The 19,771-nt window shown below is 37.2% G+C and overlaps 1 protein-coding gene across 2 annotated transcripts in view; it reads right to left on the bottom strand.

The window, feature by feature from the left end:
* Nucleotides 1-19,771, bottom strand: part of LOC111155445 (protein kinase, DNA-activated, catalytic polypeptide) — a 222,726-nt gene that overhangs the window by 150,980 nt on the left and 51,975 nt on the right. For both annotated transcript variants that reach the window (XM_022515606.1, XM_022515607.1), the window contains exons 26-30: nucleotides 15,800-15,907; nucleotides 12,297-12,523; nucleotides 4,025-4,119; nucleotides 2,445-2,544; nucleotides 1,197-1,330 (exon numbers count right to left, since the gene is read on the bottom strand). In XM_022515606.1, the coding sequence (XP_022371314.1) occupies nucleotides 1,197-1,330; nucleotides 2,445-2,544; nucleotides 4,025-4,119; nucleotides 12,297-12,523; nucleotides 15,800-15,907 (664 nt within the window). The remainder of the gene's footprint in view (nucleotides 1-1,196; nucleotides 1,331-2,444; nucleotides 2,545-4,024; nucleotides 4,120-12,296; nucleotides 12,524-15,799; nucleotides 15,908-19,771) is intronic.

Raw genomic sequence — 19,771 nt, 5'->3', positions numbered from 1 at the left:
CCACAGTTTCATTTAACAATAAGGAAAACATGCCGCATGCTTCCACCCTATCCAAACTTCATGGACTTTATAAGCATGTGGTGAGAATGACAACGTGTAAGACTAACTTTATTAACTAAAAGCAATAAGCAAATATAAAATACTAGTGGTGTTTTTTAAATAATACTCTACATTAAAAATCCAAATACACATTACCACTATATATATAAAATTATAGTAGACAAATATAGATTAATATTTCTAATACAATTGCAATATATGCTATATAAATCTATAGCATATAACATCATAACACATTCCATAACATAACAAAATATAGAATCTTCTAAGTTTTAGAACTATACCAAATAATTGTTACCTCTTCTTCTATGAGAAAAAAGCACCAAAGTGGTACTCTACCCTATTTTCTAAAAAGAAATGGCTCTTCCTCATGTTCTGTAGTGTACCATGACCTTTCTTATCCAGACACCATAGCACCATCTTGGTTCTCGACTCTTGCAAAGTGCATTCCACAGGGGGAAGACAGGGCCTCAGTCTGTCCTGAGGCAAGTTTCCCCATACCTACACTACCAAATCTTGGTCTGGACTTAGTGGAGAATATAGAACATTTATTCCTATACTAAAATTTTCAGTAATTATTTCAAGTCTATAAGAATAGTGTAATGGCTTAGTGCAATAGTTATTAAAGAGCATAGGTTCATTGATTTCCTTTAATATCACAAAAATCTGAAATTATTCAGATTTAGCAGTTTAGCAATTTCTTATTAATCACATGGTGAAATAAAACAACTGCATTATTTCACTATTTACTGAATATCATGTTAACAACTGCACTGGTTATCCCAGAAGAAGGGTTCTTCTTCATTTCCTTTAAATGAGATAAAAAAGCAAAAAGGTAGTAGAATAAAAAAAGATACTGAAAAATCCTAAATTTGCTTCCTCTATATTGTTTCACATCAAAATAGAATTTTATTCTTTCCTTCTATAAATCTTTGAGAAATGTACACCCCATAGTTTATCCTTTGTCATACAACTGATCTATAATGATTATTGAACATCTTATTTTTTTATTAGGAACATATTATTTGTTACATTCATCTAAATAATGGAAAGGTTACACTTTAAATAAATACACATCTCTTTTACTACTGGTAAAAGCAAAACCCATAATTTATAGGACATAAAGATCACAATACCTGGCAATAAAGGAACAAATTTATAAAAGAGTTCTATAGATTTGTGTCGACATTCTGTTTGGGGCCTCCCACAGTGGGCTAACAGCCATTGGACCACATCCAGTAAACACAATGATGCTGCAGGTGGAAATCCTCTAAATGGAGATAACACACTGTATTTAATAAATGCCCAACATTTAGCATTTAGCTGACCCAAGAGTCTAGAAACCATAAATTCAAATTTGCCACACTAATACATGTAGAAACTTCATCAAAAGGCACTCAATTTACTTTTAGTGTATTATCGTCACTAGTAGGTCCTAAATGCTGCTTACCTTCATTTTTTTTTTTTTAACTTGAGGGAAAAGTTAAAAAACATTTCTTAAAACAATAGTACCAATATTTTCATGTTTCCTTTTCAATGTACCTTAAAACAGAGGGGGATTTGAAATCTAAAGCAGTGTTTCTCAAACTGTGGTCCCCGATCCAGCTGCATCAATATTATCTGTAAACTTGGCAAAAAGTGCAAATTCTTGGCCCCACTCCAGACCTACTAGAAGATTCTGGGGGCAGAACCCAGGAACCTGTGTTTTAACAAGACCTCCAAGTAATTCGGATGCATGTTTCAGTTTGAGAACTAATGATCTAGAGAGGTCAAAAGTTTAACAATAGGATCTGAAGGAAGCAATTTGAAAAAAAAAAAACAGAAAAAATATTAATATCCAATTTACATGTACCAATGCTTCTGCAGAGTAGTAGCAGCCAGCAGATTCCCCAGACACCCTACACAGATCTGGAGGGGTTGATGCATGGCACACCCCATCCTTTTGGAGAATGAGACCTTGCTAGAATGGAATTAACAGCAAAGACTGGAAACCACTGGTTAGTAAGCCAGCATTGGCTTTGGGTAGCTTCATTTCATAATTCTGTAATCCCATGACTGTCAAAATGCTACTATTTCAATATTTCAGTTTTTATATTTCAAATTTACTCCATAATAGTTCGTGCATTCTCTAGTCAAATAATTCCACATCAAATTTATATTCAAAATTAGTGCAGATAAAATAAATGTCTGTTATAAATTTATACCTTAAACTAAGCATTTTCAAATACAAAGTTTTTTAGTATCCTAGAAAAGCCCTATTTCCATGCTTTCCTTGTTTAGAAAATTAATTTTTTATGCTGCCACACATTCCTTTCAAATTCTCTTTTACTAACTGAGAATTAGTTTTGTTGGGGAGGGAAAAAAAGGCAAGCAATATCACCTACCGTGGCCTACGTCGCTTTTTTACTTTGTTTAAAGATACATGCTTCTTTTCAATGATACGGCTTAGGTGATCAATGGCATCACAACATTGTTGAAGTGTACCTGTTCTCAAGTATAAAAATACATTTCCAAAAGGAGACATATAGCAGATTATTATTAATAAAATGGCATTATAAGTTTATTGACCTAGTTTTTTAACTAAAAGGGTAATTTTACAATAGAGTTAATATTGTTTCATCTCTTAGAATACGAATTTTATAAATAATTTACATTGTCCCAAAACAAAAACAAAACCTACATTTAAGATTGCAGGATAGTAGAGTGCACATGCACAAACACACTCACAGCAATACTGCACCGAATGAGAAACTGCTCCACCAGCCCCCAGCTGGCCAAAGTACAGCCTCACATAAGGGATTTGAGGTGGAAGAGACTCTACGGGTATCACGAAACTCACAGACCGGGCCCATCCTATTTACTTTAATTTAAGGCTATTAGTAAAGGGGCATAAATTCCCTGACCTCCCCTTCTTCTTATGTAAGTTAAGCCATATGATAGCTTAATAATACAGCTATTGTAGAAGAATCAAAGTAAATTAGTAAAACCATCCACAGACATCCCGGGTTATTTAGGAAAGGAGCCTTATAGAACTTGAGTTCTGTAACCAAGAATAAGTTCTTTCTATGCTTTGAAAATGTGGCAGTGATTTTTAAGTTAAGTTTCACTTGTTGAAAAAATTCATCTATATAAGCTGTCAAGATAAACAAAACAATTTAAAACTCTTTGATGACAAGAGCTAAATTTTAAGCATTTTTACCATGGTAGGCTATCAACATGAAGGATAATAGAGCTCAACTTGTCTTTTGAAAAAATAAACAAAATAGATTCTAGATAAGTGAAAACAGTTCCGCTACACATAGCTATGTGACCTAGATCAGTCACTTACATTCTCTGGGTAAGATGTCTAAGAAGACTTCCAGCCCAGAAATTCCAGGATGTTCATAATACCTGCTGGACAGAATTTAACTGTAAAGACTACCATTTATTACTCTCTTAGCTACTTTAAGTCTATTTCTTACTTATTATTTTGTATTATTTCTTAATTATGGTCGAAACAGTTTTATCACAATCTTGTAATGAGATCTATTTTCCACGTTTCAAGCTGGCATCAGTGAGACATTGGCACATCTCAGTGGTTACTGCACCCAGCTTTCTTTACATGGTACAATTGTACATTCTCACATTTCACATCATCTGTGAAACTGGCTGGTTTCATTGGAGCTGCACAATAAAAATGTCCCACCTGTCCTGGACAGGATCTCTGACAAGCCAGGGGTCAAGCTCTGTGGCCACCAAGGGCACACCCTGGAAAATCTGTGGGCCTTCAGAGGAGGCGGGCATTGAAGAGGCACCAGAGGGGCATATCTCCCCTTCACACTTATCATGCTAAATGGGAGACGGGAGAAAAAACGCCACTTTATGAGAGAACTATTTGAGGCTTAACCCCTGAGTAGAAAAGCTCTTAGAGATTTGTCAGACAAACAGAATTGGTATGCAAACAAATAGCTCAGATAAGACCTACCTAAGGATTTCTCATCTGCATGTGCTAAGGCCAGACTTTCCAGATATGTAACCAAAGCTTCAAACACAAACTGTTCTACCAGAGACTCTTCTTCCCTGTAAAATAAAGAATACTGAACCTCACCTAGGAAAACAATAAAGCAGGAGTGACAAGGGAAAAAAGTAATGTTATCAAAGAGTACATAAATTTATTTTTAAAAAAATGGCTCAAATATTTTGAAACACAAAACAACCTAAAATACTTCTGTGAAGAAGAAAATTTCCTCAAGAGCAGACAAAAAACTACATAAAATAAAAGAGGCAACACTGGCTTTTTCTCTGCACACAAGGACCCTTCCATCTGTAGAACTGCTCACAGCACATAACCTCAGACCACACTTCTACACACCTCATTCTGACCACACTTCTACACACCTCATTAAAATTAATAGAAAAGAAGGTCTCATACCACATCCACATTCTTTCAAAATAAAAGAATTTCAAGTGCTCTCACCCTATCCAAAAGTCAGTCAACATCAATAGTAAACGTGAAGCCTTTTACAAGCACATCATGCACATGAAAGTAAATAATTCAATTAACAGTGTCTGTGGACCATGGATGGGTGAAGGGCAGAGGGCAGACCTTTCCCTCGAAAATCTGCTCTTTAATAACACTGGACAGTAAATGATTAAGTATAAAATGACAAGGCGAGGCACTAAGTCTCAGAGCAGATCACAGAAAAGTATGAGTTGGAAGTTGTACTTGTGTGATGAAGTGCTGGGTCACTGCATGCCCCACTGGGAAGGAGCGCATTCCTGGAACAAAGAGAACTGGAGTGAAGTGCTCAGGACGGAGAGCACTTAGAACAAGAATTAGTTCATCCTAATCAATCAATTAATTCATTAATTAAACACGGTCCTAGTTTCTTTTTTTTAAGTTTGAATCCTAGAAGGGGCAGGGCCTGTCAGAGTTCCACAAGCTCCACCTCTCCCCTAGTGTCACACACCATGATCTGACACTGAAAATAAAGGACATTACTGATAAATGTGTGGTACAGACAAGGACATGGAGGCAAGATTAAAAAAAACACAGGAGACAGAGAGCAAACTGGCAAAGCTAGAAGAAAAGGTTCATTTAGAAGAGCAGTTTGTGATGAGACTGCAAAAGTTGGGGAAAGGGGTCTTGAAAGGCTAGGCTGAGTATAATAGTTTTTAGCTTATGCTATCAACACCAACTAAAGAAGGTTAAGTAGAGAAATGACATGACAAAATGCCCTAGAACTGTGCTTCCAAAGAAAGGTGTACAAAACAGTTCGTTAGCATGCAGAAAGGAAACAACAAATCTTGTTTTATATTATTTAACATGCAAGATCTCAAAAAATTTATCTCTCATGCCCCTTTTCCCAAAAATCCCAAAAGATTTATTGTTGATCCAATAAATCAACAGTATCCAAAAAGGAAGACACGAGACGAAAAGGAAACAAATTATCAAACAGAGGGAAGAAGTACAGGGGACAACCAAGAGGAGAAGCAAGGAGACCCAGACATGACAGGTGAGTAAAGACCCAAGAAAGAGGCTTGTTAACAGGGGTGCCTGGGTGGCTCAGTTGTTAAGCATCTGCCTTCCACTCAGGTCTTGATCCCAGGGTCCTGGGATCGAGGCCCGCATCGGGCTCCCTGCTCGGCAGGAAGCCTGCTTCTCCCTCTCCAACTTCCCCTGCTTGTGTTCCATCTCTTTCCATCAAATAAATAAATAAAATCTTTAAAAAAAAAAAGAGGCTTGTTAACAGCGGTCTCTGCCAAAACACCACAGTATGGATTTTTCAACCCATACAGAAGATGGCCCAAATTCCTCTCTTAACCTGGCCTACCATGATCAGGTACTTAAAGTTCTTCTCCTGTCCATGTTCAACCTGGATCAGCTGACAGTGCTCATTTATACCACAAGAGAATTTTGCTTTGACATGCTCCTGACACATGGAGGTGGACCAATGGGAACTGAGATTCAGAAGTTAAAGGGCAGTCCACACTCTTAGGCAATATTTCTCCCAGATGTCAGTGTGGTCCATTTCACACCATTCTGGAGTCCTCTGCTTCCCCAAATTAACATGAACCTTGTCACTCTAATTCTTTGGAATGGGCTCCTGTAAACTTTCATGGAAGCTGATACCAGTCTCAGTATCCTCTCAGGAAACTCCACCTAACCGTGAAAACACAGACATTTACTGCTTTCCAAAATCCAAAGTATGTCACTTAGGGTATAAACATACAAAGGGAAACAAAAAAGACAAAGGAATAAGTAACATAAAGGAAAAATGATTAGTTCAGAGAAGAGGAAGGTCTGAAATATTGAAAATACTCCATTTTTTAACATAGGTAGTGAGTATACAAAAACTTTTTTTACTATTAAATAAACTACAGAGTTGTTTTTTTTTTTTTTAACCTGAGGCATACTTGACATATATTATATTAATTCCAGGAGTACACATAACAACTCTGTATTTGTATACATTATAATATGATCACCACAGTAAGTCTAGTTAACGTTGAGCACAATACAGTTACAAAATTTTTTTCCTTGTAATATGAACATTTAAAATCAACTGTCCTAGCAACTTTTAAATATGTAATAGAGTATTATTAACTATGGTCACCATACTTACAGGCGTACCTTATAGGTACAGGTGTACCTTATAGGCACACCTCAGAGATATAACGAGTTTGGTTCCAGCTGACCAAAATAAAACAATTATCTCAACAAGGGGAGTGAAGTGAATTTTTTGGTTCCCCAGGGCATATAAAAGTTATATTTACACTACGCTTTATATTAAGTGCACAACAGTATTATGTCTACAAAATGTATATACCTTAATAAAAAATACTTCGCTGCTAAAAAATACTAACCATCTTCTGAGCTTTCAGCAAGTCATAATCATTTTGCTGGTGGAGCGTTTTGCTTTGATATTGATGGGTGGTATTCAATGACTGGGTTTGTGGCTGCTCAAGGTTGGGTGGCTGTGACAATTTCTTCAAATAAGACAACAGAGAAGTTTGCTGCATAGATTAACTCTTCCTTTCAGATCCAATTTCTCCATAGCATGTGATGCTATTTGGTAGCATTTCACCCACACCAGAATCTCTTTCAAAACTGAAATCAATCCTCTCAAACCCCACCACTATTTTACCAACTAAGTTTATACAGTATTCTAAATCCTTTATTGTCATTTCAACAATCTTCACAGAATCTTCACCATAAGTAGACTCCATCTCAAGAAACCACTTTCTTTGCTCATCCACAAGAAGCAACTCATCCACTGAAGTTTTGTCATGAGATTGCAGTAATTCAGTCACACCTTCAGGCTTCACTTCTGATTCTGGCTCTCTTGCTCTTTTCACCACATCTGCAGTTACTCCCTCCACCAAAGTCTGAAACCCCTCAAAGTCATCCATGAGGTTAGAATCAACTTCTTCCAAACCGCTGTAAATGTTGATGTTTTGACCTCCTCCCATGAACCATGAACTTTCTTAATGGTGTTTAGAATGGTGAATCCTTTCCAGATTTTCAATTTACTTTGCCTAGATTCATCAGAGGAATCACTCTCTATGGCATTTATAGCCTTAAGAAATGTATGACTTAAATAAGGAGACCCGAAAGTCAAAATTACTTTTTGACCCATTAACTGCAGAATGGATATTGTGTTAGCAGGCATGAAAACAAATCATCTTATGGAATCTCTCCATCAGAGCTTTTGGGTGACCAGATGCATTGTCACCAAGCAGTAATATTTTGAAAGGAATCTTTGTTTCTAAGCAGTAGTTCTCAACAGTGGGCTTAAAATATTCAACAAACCAGGTTGTAAACAGATGTGCTATCATCCAGGCTTTATTGTTCCATTTAGAGTACAGGCAGAGTAAATTTAGCACAATTCTGAACGGCTGTAGGATTTTCAGAATGGTAAATCAGCACTGGCTCTAACTCAGTCACCAGCTACATTAGCCTCTAACAGGAGAGTCAGCCTGTCCTTTGAATCTTTGAAGCAAGGCACTGACTTCTCTCTAGCTATGAAAGCACTAGATGGATTATTCTTCCAATAGAAGGCTGTTTCACCTACACTGAAAATCTGTTGCTTAGTGTAGGCACCTTCATTAATTATCTTAGCTAGATCTTCTAGATAACTTGTTACAGCTTCTACATCAGCACTTGCTGCTTTATCTTGTACTTTAATGTTATGAAAATGGTTTCTTTCCTTAAACCTCATGGATCCTCTGCTAGCCTGAGACTTTCTTCTGCACCTTCCTTACCTCTCTCACTGCATAAAATTGAAGAGAGTTAGGGCCTTACTCTGGATTAGGCTTTGGCCTAAGGGAGTTTTATGGGTGGTCTGATCTTTTACCCAGACCACTACAATTTTCTTCCTATCAGCAATGAGTCTGTCTCACTTCCTTTTCATCCATGTGTTCACTGGAGTGTCAGCTTTAATTTCCTTCAAGAACTTCTCCTTGGCATTCACTACTTGTCTTACTGATGTAAGAGGCCTACCTTTTGTCCTATCTTGGCCTTTGATATGCCTTTTGCACTAAGCTTAATCGTTTCTAGCTTTTGATTTAAACTGAGAGATGTGTAACTCTTCCTTTCACTGTAACACTTAGAGGCCCTTGTAGGGTTATTAGTTGGCCTAATTTCAACATTGGTGTGTCTCAGGGAATGGGGAGCCGCAGGAGAGGGAGACAGGTGAAGAGCCAGTTGGTGGACACTCAAACACAAACAACATTTATCAATTAAGTTCACTGTCTTATATGGGAGCGGTTCATGGCACCCCAAAACAATTACAATAGTTACATCAAAGATCAGCATCAGAGGGGGTCCTGGGTGGCTCAGCTGTTAAGCATCTACCTTCGGCTCAGGTCATGATTCCAGGGTTCTGGAACTGAGCCATTCATTGGCCTCCGACTCAGCAGGAAGCCTACTTCTCCCTCTCCCACTCCTGCTGCTTGTGATCCCTCTTTCACTGTGTCTCTCTGTCAAATAAATAATATCTTAAAAAAAAAAAAAAAGATCACCATCAGAGATCACTATGCCAAATACAGGAATAATGAAAAAGCTTGAAATAATGTAAGAATTACCAAAACATGACTTCGAGATACAAAGTGAGTAAATGTTTCAAAAGCAGTGCCAATAGACCTACTCAAAGTCAGTAAGTAAAAAATGTAGTATCTGTGAAGAGCAATAAAGACAGGCACAATAAGGGGTGCCTGGGTGGCTCAGTCAGTTAAGCATCTGCCTTCAGCTCAAGTCATGATCCCAGAATCCTGGAATCGAGTCCTTCAATCAAGTCCCACATCAGGCTCCTTGCTCAGTGGGAAGTCTGCTTCTCCCTCTGCCCCCAACCCAATCTTAAAAAAAAAAAAATGAAGCACAGTAAAATGAGGCATGTCTGTACAACCCTACAATTACTTATTTCATAACTGGAAGTTTGTACCTTTTGACCCATTACCCATTTTGCCTATCCCTCTTCCCAGCCTGTGGCAACCACCAATCTATTCTATCTATGAGTTTACCTTTTTATTTTTATTTTTTTTAAAGATTTCACAAATAAGACCATAGGTATTTGTCTTTCTTTGACTTATTTTACCTAACATAATGCCCTCAAGGTCCGTCTATTTTTTTCATAGATGGCATGGTTTCATTCTTTTTTTTATGGCTGAGTAATACTGCATTGTATACATATACCACATTTCCTTTATCCATTCATCCACTGATGGACACTTTCCATATCTTGGCTATTTTAAATAATGCTGCAATAATCATAGGGGTACATATATCTTTCTGAATGTTTCATTTCCTTTGGATAAATACCCAAAAGTGGAATTGCTTGATCATATGGTACTTTTATTTTAAATTAGTGAGAAACCTCCATATTTTCCATAGTAGCTGTGGCAATTTATCAGCAGTACATTCTTATTAGCAGTACACAAGGATTCCCCTTTTTCTACATCCCTGCCAACATTCAATATTTCTTATCTTTTTCATAGTAGCCATTCTAACAGGCATCAGGTTATATCTCACTGTGGTTTTGATTTGCATTTCCCTGATGACTAGTGATACTGATCACCTTTTGTCACCTTTTCATTTTATTGATGGTTTCCTATGCCATGCAGGAGCTTTTAGTTGACACAGTCCCAGATACTTATTTTTGCTTTTGCTACCTTTGCTTTTGGAGTTAGAACCAAAACATCGTTGCCAAAACTGATGTCAAACACCTTACCACCTATGTTTTCTTCCGGGAATTTTATGGTTTCAGGTCTTATATTCAAGTCTTTAATTCATTTTGAGTTAATTTTTGTGTATGTTACAAGATATTAGTCGTTTCATTCTTTTGCATGTGGCTGTCCAGTTTTCCTAACATCAACAGGTAGTAAAGAGATTGTCCTTTTCCTACTGTTTATTCTTGGCTCCGGGGTCAAAAATTAATTGGCCATGTTTGCAGGGGTTTATTTCTAGGCTCTCTATTTCGTTCCACTGACCTGTTTTATGCCAATACCACACTGTTTTGATTACTACAGCTTTCATAGTATATTTTAAAACTGGGGAGCACGATGACTCCAACTATGTTCTTCATTCTCAAGATTGCTTTGGCTTTTTGATGTATTTTTAGTTTCATACAAATTTTAGGATTGTTTGGTTTCTGTGAAAAATGCCATTAAAATTTTGATAGGGATTGCACTGAATGTGTTGATGGCTCTGGGGAGGATTGGCATTTTAACAATATAAATCCTTCCAATCCATGAGCATGGTATATCTTTCCACTGATTTGTGTCTTCTTCAGTTGCTTTCAACAATGTCTTATGGTTTTTAACGTATGGATTTTTCACCTCCCTGGTTAAATTTATTCCTAGGTATTTTATTCTTTTTGATGCAGTTATAAATGGGATTGTTTTCTTAATTTAATGTCCTAATAATTGGTTAGAAGAATAGAAATGCAATATATTTGTTTATATTGATTTTGTGTCCTACAACTTTACTGAACTAGTTCTAGTAGTTTTTTGGTGAAGTCTCTAGGGTTTTGTACATATAATACTGTGTCATCTGAAATAGTGACAGATTCATACATATGTTTTAAACACTCTTCTGTACATTAAGTTTCACAGTTTAAAAAGCTAAAAAAAAAACATACTAGCTTCAAACTCTAGTCAACTTTCACATAAATGTGCACATGTATACACACACAAATACACAGTTTCCTATCCATCCATCCATCCATCCATCACCTCTCTCTTTTTCTCTATCACCTATCTTATTTTTATAATTGCTTTCCTCAACTTTATCATAACAGCCATTTCCAGAGAAAAACTATCTGGACCAAACAAAGTCAGGTTCTTCATTATAAAATTACTTGTAATCATCTACTAATACTTAAAAGAACTGATTTCAGTAATAAGTTTTATAATTACCTATGTAATTAATTATTATCTTTTTAAATATGCAACCTTCATGAATGGCTATATCTTTTTTATCACCAGGATTTGGCACAGAGCCTATCACATAGTATTCTTAATAAGTAACAATAAATGAATGAATAAACACTACTACAACCTTAGGTTAGGGACTAATGATTTTTTTTTTTTGACTTCTGAAACAGCCCCTTCTGATTTCCTCACCCTGTCTTCTATCACTCAGATCTATTCTCCATACAGCTATAGGCAGATGGATTTTAGGAGGAAATTTAAGCATGCAGCTTTCTTCTCCTAAAACTCCAGGGACTTGTTGTCACTAGAAGTAACCTATTTTTTTAACTCTACAAAGGCTCCTGGCCAGTCTCACTATGTTCCCTTCCAAACTTCCAACTCCACAGTCAAGAAAAATAAAATGTCTTCATCTCCTTATATAACATCCTATTTTTTATCTGTACCTTAACCCTTTGATCTGAAATGCTTTGGCTGATTAATCTTTTAAGCTTCATCTAAGAATAAATGCCACAGGAAGATTTCTTTAACCTACTCAAGATGGATTAGATCCACCTCTTCTGTAATCCAAAATTATGTCTTCTGTTGCATTTATAAGACTGCTGTGGTATTATGTTTGTATGTATTTCTCAGTAGTTTCTGAGCTTCCTGAATGTGAACTGCATGTTAACTCATTTTTTAATCCGCAGAACAGCATCTAACACATAATAGTTAATTATATGCCTGATATAGGAATACACAAATACATAAAGAGTAGTCACTTTTCACAATTACTATGAAAAATTTCAATAACTTATTTTATATTCTTTCCTGCCATATGGCTTACTTACCTGAATTCTCTATAGATATTATTAAAGGCAAGTGATGCCCCTAGCCTCTTGAAAGCACTGGGGTGAAGTGCAAAGCTGTACAGTCGTTTGAAAAGCGATTTGGTATTTACTGGACTTTTTTCCTGCTGTTGTGGTGTTGTCTGCTTAATGGACCACTTGAGGAATTCGCGAATACACCGACCACAAAAATCTCTTAAAGTACTGTCAACAGGGTCTACAATTCCATCCTAAAATGAAACATAAGATGACAACTGAACACCCTGGTCTTCTCTGAGTATAACTATAGCATATTGCGAAAATTAATTTAGAGCACTATTCAATAAAAATAAGTACTAGTAAAACCAATCAGATTGTTTAGAATCTAAACTCTAATAACTATGTCCTTTTGACATAATGAAAAAACTAAAAAAAAAAAGAAAGAAAAACCCATGCAAAAAAGAGAGAATATTTTAATTATGTAGCAACAAAATAGTCTCTCCTTCCCCTGAAGAAACCCAATGGCTACACCCTAAAAGTTTCTTTCTTTCTTTCTTTTTTTTTTTTTTAAAGATTTTATTTATCTATTTGACAAAAAGAGCTAGAGATCACAAGTAGGGGAGAGGCAGGCAGAAGGGGAGGGGGAAGCAGGCTCCCTGCTGAGCAGAGAGTCTGATGCGGGGCTTGATCCCAGGACCCTGAGATCATGACCTGAGCCAAAAGCAGAGGCTTAACCCACTGAGCCACACAGGCGCCCCTCCTAAAAGTTTCTGTTGATGATTTTACCTCATAACAGTATTTGAGATGCTCAGTTGAGGTTAAAGAAAAAAGATCCTTCTAGGTTCCAAGAGAACTGTAATGCTATATAAAGTAAAATCAGGGGCGCCTGGGTGGCTCAGTGGGTTAAGCCGCTGCCTTCGGCTCAGGTCATGATCTCAGGGTCCTAGGATCGAGCCCCGCATCGGGCTCTCTGCTCAGCGGGGAGCCTGCTTCCTCCTCTCTCTCTGCCTGCCTCTCTGCCTGCTTGTGATCTCTCTCTGTCAAATAAATAAATAAAATCTTTAAAAAAAAAAATAAAGTAAAATCATATGGAAATGTGGTTCTGAAAATATCAGTTTCTATAAAAGCTGTCTCCTAAAGGCACCATCTTTAAATATCTGAAAAAAACATTCAAACAAGGAAATTTAAATGTCTTTTTTTTCCTTCTAGACATAATTCCCTCTTAGATCTGTATAGGAAAGTTATAACTTGAAAAACTATACTGAACACTGAAATAAGGGAGTTCTTCTACCTAACATCCCCAGTTATTCACAACATGCAAAATCTTTGATTATAGTGCTAATTAGAATTCAAGAAGCAATTAACTGTGGAAATGTAAAGAGGTGATATTTATTGTTTCTCAGAACAATGGTAAATAATGCATGTGCTGACATTAGGGGATTAGCAATTCCTACTGGGAAACCTAACAGACATGCTTTCACTCCAGCGCTATACCAACTTCACAGTTCCTCCTTTACCAGTTCCTTTCCTCAGCTATCTCACTTTACATTATCAGGATCTTATCTGATTTCTTTCTGAAACCCTTCCTAAAGCTCCCTCCAAGGATCAAGAGGGAACAAAAACAGCTAAAATAGAAACATTAGAATAAATCCATCTGAATGCAAATAAACCACAAGTTAAATTTAGTTAAATGTATTATAGGCAGGACTTATTGGTAAACACTGCAGGGAATTAAACCATAGATACCATGTCACCATCCTAATTTAAAATGTTCAGTAACTCCCACTGCCCACAACACGGCATCCAACTAGTGTAACCCTGAGAGTGAAAAGTGTGCTATTATCATTACACAAACAACCAGTATAATTAGGACTGTCTTGGACAACCTGCAGCATGTAGTTGTCCTACATGCAATGTTCTGCTGCTCTGCCTGGCATGTCTCCCCAGCCCGCCTCTCAATAAGCTCCCATGCAAGCAAAACACAACAGGTGAAATCCTCACAAACACACCAAACACCTTCTGCCTTTATTTCCTCTGTACAGATGCCCAATGTCAAATTCCGTATTTCCTCTGGCTCCTCTCAGAGTTCACAGAAAGTGACACACACATTCAAATTGGAATCAGTTTACAATAACATGGAATTAAAAGATGTCTGTTTGGACAAACTTGCTATGCATTTAACTGGAGCTTCTGATTTCAAAGTCAGTATACGACAAAACCAAATTATAGGAAAAAAACAGGTAAAATCAAATAAGATGACATTTAAAGGAATCAAACGTAAACTCATTTGCAAAAACTCAGACAATTACAATAAAATCAGTGTCAAAGACACTAAGGCTTTAGGTGACCTCCCTGCTTCTGTCCTCAATGAACCAGTGATCAAATCTTAATGATTCTACCTCTACAGTCTCAGGATTCTAACTCTATGGTCCCAGAGTAGTTCTACAGACATGGATACTTTTTTTTTTTTTTTTAACATGTAATGTATTATTTGCCCCAGTCTGTGAATCATCAGTCTTACACAATTCTGTGAATTGTGTAAGAGTTCATGTCTGTGAATCATCAGTTTTACACAATTCACAGCACTCACCGTAGCACAAACCCTCCCCAATGTCTGTAATCCAGCTACCCTATTCCAGCCCCCCCCCATCGAGCAACCCTCAGTATGTTTCCTGAGATTAAGAGTCTCTTATGGCTTGTCTCCCTCCCTAGTCCCACCTTGTTTCATTTTTCCCTCCCTTCCCCGCAGAAACCCCCCACCTGGTCTCTCCTCAATATCAGAGAGATCATATGATAATTGTCTTTCTCTGATTGACATATTTTGCTCAGCACAATACCCTCTAGTTCAGACATGGATACTCTTTCTAGGGCTCTTTAGTTGTCGAATCTGAATGCAAGAGAAAATTGAATAAGCTCAAAAAATTCTTTTTACTCTTAATTACTGTACTATGGGTTATTTTTTTTAAAGAGGATACTGCAACTGAAGCAAAGTCCAAGCACATTCTTATTCACTCCTACTCTACACACACACACACACACACACACATACACACAGCCTTAATGTAGATAAATTTTGTCAATTTTTAACCACTTTCTCAAAAAAGAGGACAAAATAACAATAACGACAACAAAATGTGCAGGGGCACCTGGGTGGCTTAGTTGGCTGAGCATCTAACTCTCAGTTTTGGCTCAGGTCATGATCTCATGGGTCCTGGGATTGAGCCCCATGTCAGGCTTTGCACTCAGCAGGGAGTCTGCTTGAGGTTTCTCTCCTCTGTCCCTTCCCCCATTTGTGCTCTCCCTCTCTCAAATAAATAAATCTTTTTTAAAAAATGTGCACACTGCTTGCAGATATTTAAAAGCAGCACTTCAATAAATAACTATGGCATCCTGTCAGTTAAAATGTCATTTCACAAATTCTCTAAAACAAAAGATATCTTGACAGGTAATGTTTTTTAAAGTTTTAAATATAGATCAAACATAACTAGTTGATACGAATAATAAGAAAAGAATCAACCGTTACTCACCAATATCGTTTCTAGTAAGGCAACAGTATCCTGACTTTCAAATTTCTTATTGCTTGTGAACCAGTGAATCAGCTGCATAACTAGAGGCTCATATAGTTGCCTTGTCACCTGAAGAACAATACCATTAGAGTTTATTTTCTTTATGTTAAAGTAACCTAATATTGGAAAGAGTTCTGTTTAAATAACAGGAAAAATTAAGTGGTAATACTATAATGGTTTCATTAGTTTCCTTTCCTAGTTAAAATTCAATGATGAACATGTTCTTTCTAGCTCTTCTTCGCTTCTTCCTAAGAGTCCAGCAGAGAAAAATACACATATTAAAACTTATTGTTCTTCTAACATGGAAGCAGATACTGTTTTTTTTTTCTTTTTTTTTAAAAGATTTTATTTATTTATTTGTCAGAGAGAGAGAGAGGGAGAGAGAGCAAGCATAGGCAGACAGAATGGCAGGCAGAGGCAGAGGGAGAAGCAGGCTCCCTGCTGAGCAAGGAACCCGATGTGGGACTCAATCCCAGGATGCTGGGATCATGACCTGAGCCGAAGGCAGCTGCTTAACCAACTGAGCCACCCAGGCGTCCCGCAGATACTGTTTTTTAAAAAATTATTTGTTTCATTAATTTGATGCTAAACATGCATATGAGGTATTCAGGATCAGAGACATTATCATTATTCAGCTAAAAAGCAAATAGTGACCAGGGTGCCTGGATGGCTTAATCCATTAAGCATCTGACTCTTGATATCAGCTGAGGTCATGATCTCAGGTTCACGAGACTGAGCCCTGAGTCATGCCTAGCATGGAGCCTGCTTGAGATTCTCTCTCTCCCTCTCCTTCTGCCCCATTACCCCTACCCTGTTCTCTCTCTCCCTCTCTCAAAAAATAAAAAAGATAAAGGCATATAATGATCATGTGGTTCCCTATAGCATGATTCACACCCGTTTGGTGACAAAACAAAAGCCAGATCAACACCCCATGTACACAAACTTTGAAGCCCATATCACAGAAGAAGAGATACAGAACAAAGAATCAACTCTCTCATGTTGCCAAAAAAAAAAAGGAGTAAAATCTTTACTACTTGGAGCTAGGATGGAAAAGATCTCGGGTTCTCACTCCAACCTTCTAGAATGTAAATAAAGTTTCACCAGGAGCAGAGAGCCTTGTGGGTCTCTGGCTTTTACAATTCTAGATGTCCACCAGGCCTGGACTCCTCTCCTATGAAAGGAAATACCCAGGGAGATAGTACTCATATTCCTGGAACCTTGGGAACTCAACCTAGTGGCCTAGTCTGGTGTGACCATGCGATCTTGTGGGGAGATAAAAGAAGTCTTATCCTTTTGGATCACAGCAATTACCTAGAAAAATTTGTTATACATCTATTCCTCATTTTATATGAAAGGTAAAATGTTTATGGCAGAAATAAAGGCAAACTTTGTATCTTAAACATTTCTGTGTCTCACAAGGCTAAGGCTCCTATAGGAATACCAAGAAATCCAGGGGAGTTTTATCTCCCCACTGACACCGAGCTCAAGAATGAAGCACTTTGGTATGTACATCATGTCAAAACCATGTAAAATGTCTCTGGACTCAGACTAAACAACACAGTCCTCTTGCCCTTGGATATTTTCCCCGAAAAGAGTGTATCTTTCTAACCTTAAGATTAATCAAAGTAAAAGTTCTTACCTTTCAGTGTGGAAGTATAACCTGGTCTTAAAGCATCACTTTTTTTTTCCCAAAAGAATTATACTCTCTTATCCACTGTACGTAAATTATATACATATAATACACAAGCATACACACAAATGTATACATATATGTACACACCTTACAGAAATTATAGAAAATGTAGAAAACTATCCATCTGCAGTCCTACATCCCAAAGGTAACCATTGTGAACATTCAAAATCACGGTAATTTTCAAAATGTTTTATTTACACACATTTAAATATACATATATGCATGTGTAAAAATAAATACACATTCTCGTAACCACTTTTCCTCCTACTTTTGAATATTTTCATGTAAATACATAAGCTGCATTAATATTTTATTAACTGCCTGGTATCTCACATATAGATATACCATGATCCAGTTGCCCCAATCCTATTATTAGGAATGCAGGTAAAAGGTGAAAGATTTATGCGATCTGAAGAGAAACCAGAGTATAATGCTGAGTGAAAGAAGTCAAGCAGAGGAAGTCAATTATCATACGGTTTCACTTACTTGTTGAACATAAGGAATAACATGGAGGTCATTAGGAGAAGGAAAGGATAGTGAATTAGGGGAAATCGGAGAGGGAGACGAAACATGAGAGACTGTGGACTCAGAAACAAATTCAGGGTTTTAGAGGGGAGGAGAGTGGGGGGATGAGTGAGCTTGGTGGTGGGTATTAAGGAGGGCATGTACTGCATGGAGTACTGGGTGTGGTACATAAACAATGAATCTTGGAACACTGAAAAAATAAAATAAAAGTTTAAAAAAAAGGAATTTTTGATTATTAGGGATAAATTACTGAAAAGTCACATACACTGCTCTGAGCACATCTCTAGAAATGAAAGTACTGGACCAGAGCTGCAGGTGATCCAGCCTTTTGTCCTGCCCACAAAGAACCTGTGCCCATTCACATTCCCACCAGCCACAACTCCCAAGGTCCTTTCCGTACATGCTTGGCAACACTAAACACTATCAATTTTTTAAAAATTGTTGACAACAGGTGTGCCCATGTGGCTCAGCCAGTTAAGCATCTGCCTTCGCCTTAGGTCATGATCCCAGGGTCCTGGGATCCAGCCCCACATCAGGCTCCCTGGTCAGCAGAGAGGCTGCTTCTCCCTCTCCCTCTGCTGCTCCCCCTGCCTGTGCTCTCTCTCTGTCAAATAAATAAATAAAATCTTAAAAAAATTATAATAAAATAAGATACAATATTTGACAATAGATGTAAACAATGTCATTTTAATCTGAATTTCCTTGTTTACTAAAAAGATTAAATATTTAAAAATATCTTTCACTAGCCATATATATCTCTTCATTTATAAGCTATTTGTTTTCTTTTTCCACTTGCCCGTTAAATGTTCTTTTATCAGGGTGCCTGGGTGGCTCAGTGGGTTAAGCCTCTGCCTTCAGCTCAGGTAATGATCTCAGGGTGCTGGGATCGAGTCCCACATCGGGCTCTCTGCTCAGCAGGGAGCCTGCTTCCCTTTCTCTCTCTCTGCCTGCCTCTCTGCCTACTTGTGATCTCTGTTAAATAAATAAATAAATAAATAAATAAATAAATAGTTCTTTTATCTTCAGTGGAATGTTGCAAAAAATTTCCCTACATTATGTATATATAAAAATTGTAGGTTTTGTGCCATTCAGTATTTTAAACACTTATAAAATCAAAACTGTCAAGACACTGATATGTCTCCTTCTATATGTCTGCCTTCTATATTTTGGAGGAAAATCTCCCTTTCTATGCAGACTTTAGGAAAGACATGGAAGGATGTCTATAATGTAATGATAACAAAATCCATCCAAGTAGCAGAAATCACATTTTGTACGTAAAAGTTTTTGAATGCTATGATCCTTTTAATAAATAAAACATATATGCACATTTGTAAAAACATATTTTTACAAAGATCTGGCATATATTCACAACCTTCCAGCAGAGGAGAAAGTGGCTTTTCCAGGGGAATAAGACTGGGAAAGGGGTGATGAGATGGAGATTCACTTGGCTTCATGTGTTTGTATGTTAAGTAACATATTGTATCAATGAAAAAGACCATTCCAATTCAAAGATACACACAGACAGATATACTCTAACTCATTACATTTTTCTGTAATATAGTTTGTTTTTCCTTCTCTAATTTCTCATGTTGGCCAACTGGCCTAGTATGATTTACTAAATGATCCATTTCTAACTTAGAAAGCCTCTTCCAGGGGTGCGTGGGTGGTTCAGAGGGTTAAGCCTCTGCCTTGGGCTCAGGTCATATCTCAGAGTC

The sequence above is a fragment of the Enhydra lutris genome, unplaced genomic scaffold (assembly GCF_002288905.1).
Source record: "Enhydra lutris kenyoni isolate GAN:26980312 unplaced genomic scaffold, ASM228890v2 scaffoldscaffold41, whole genome shotgun sequence".
In the NCBI taxonomy this organism is placed as follows: Eukaryota; Metazoa; Chordata; class Mammalia; order Carnivora; family Mustelidae; genus Enhydra; species Enhydra lutris.
Note: the sequence above shows the minus strand (reverse complement) of the source record. Positions and strands in the feature narration are given on the sequence as shown.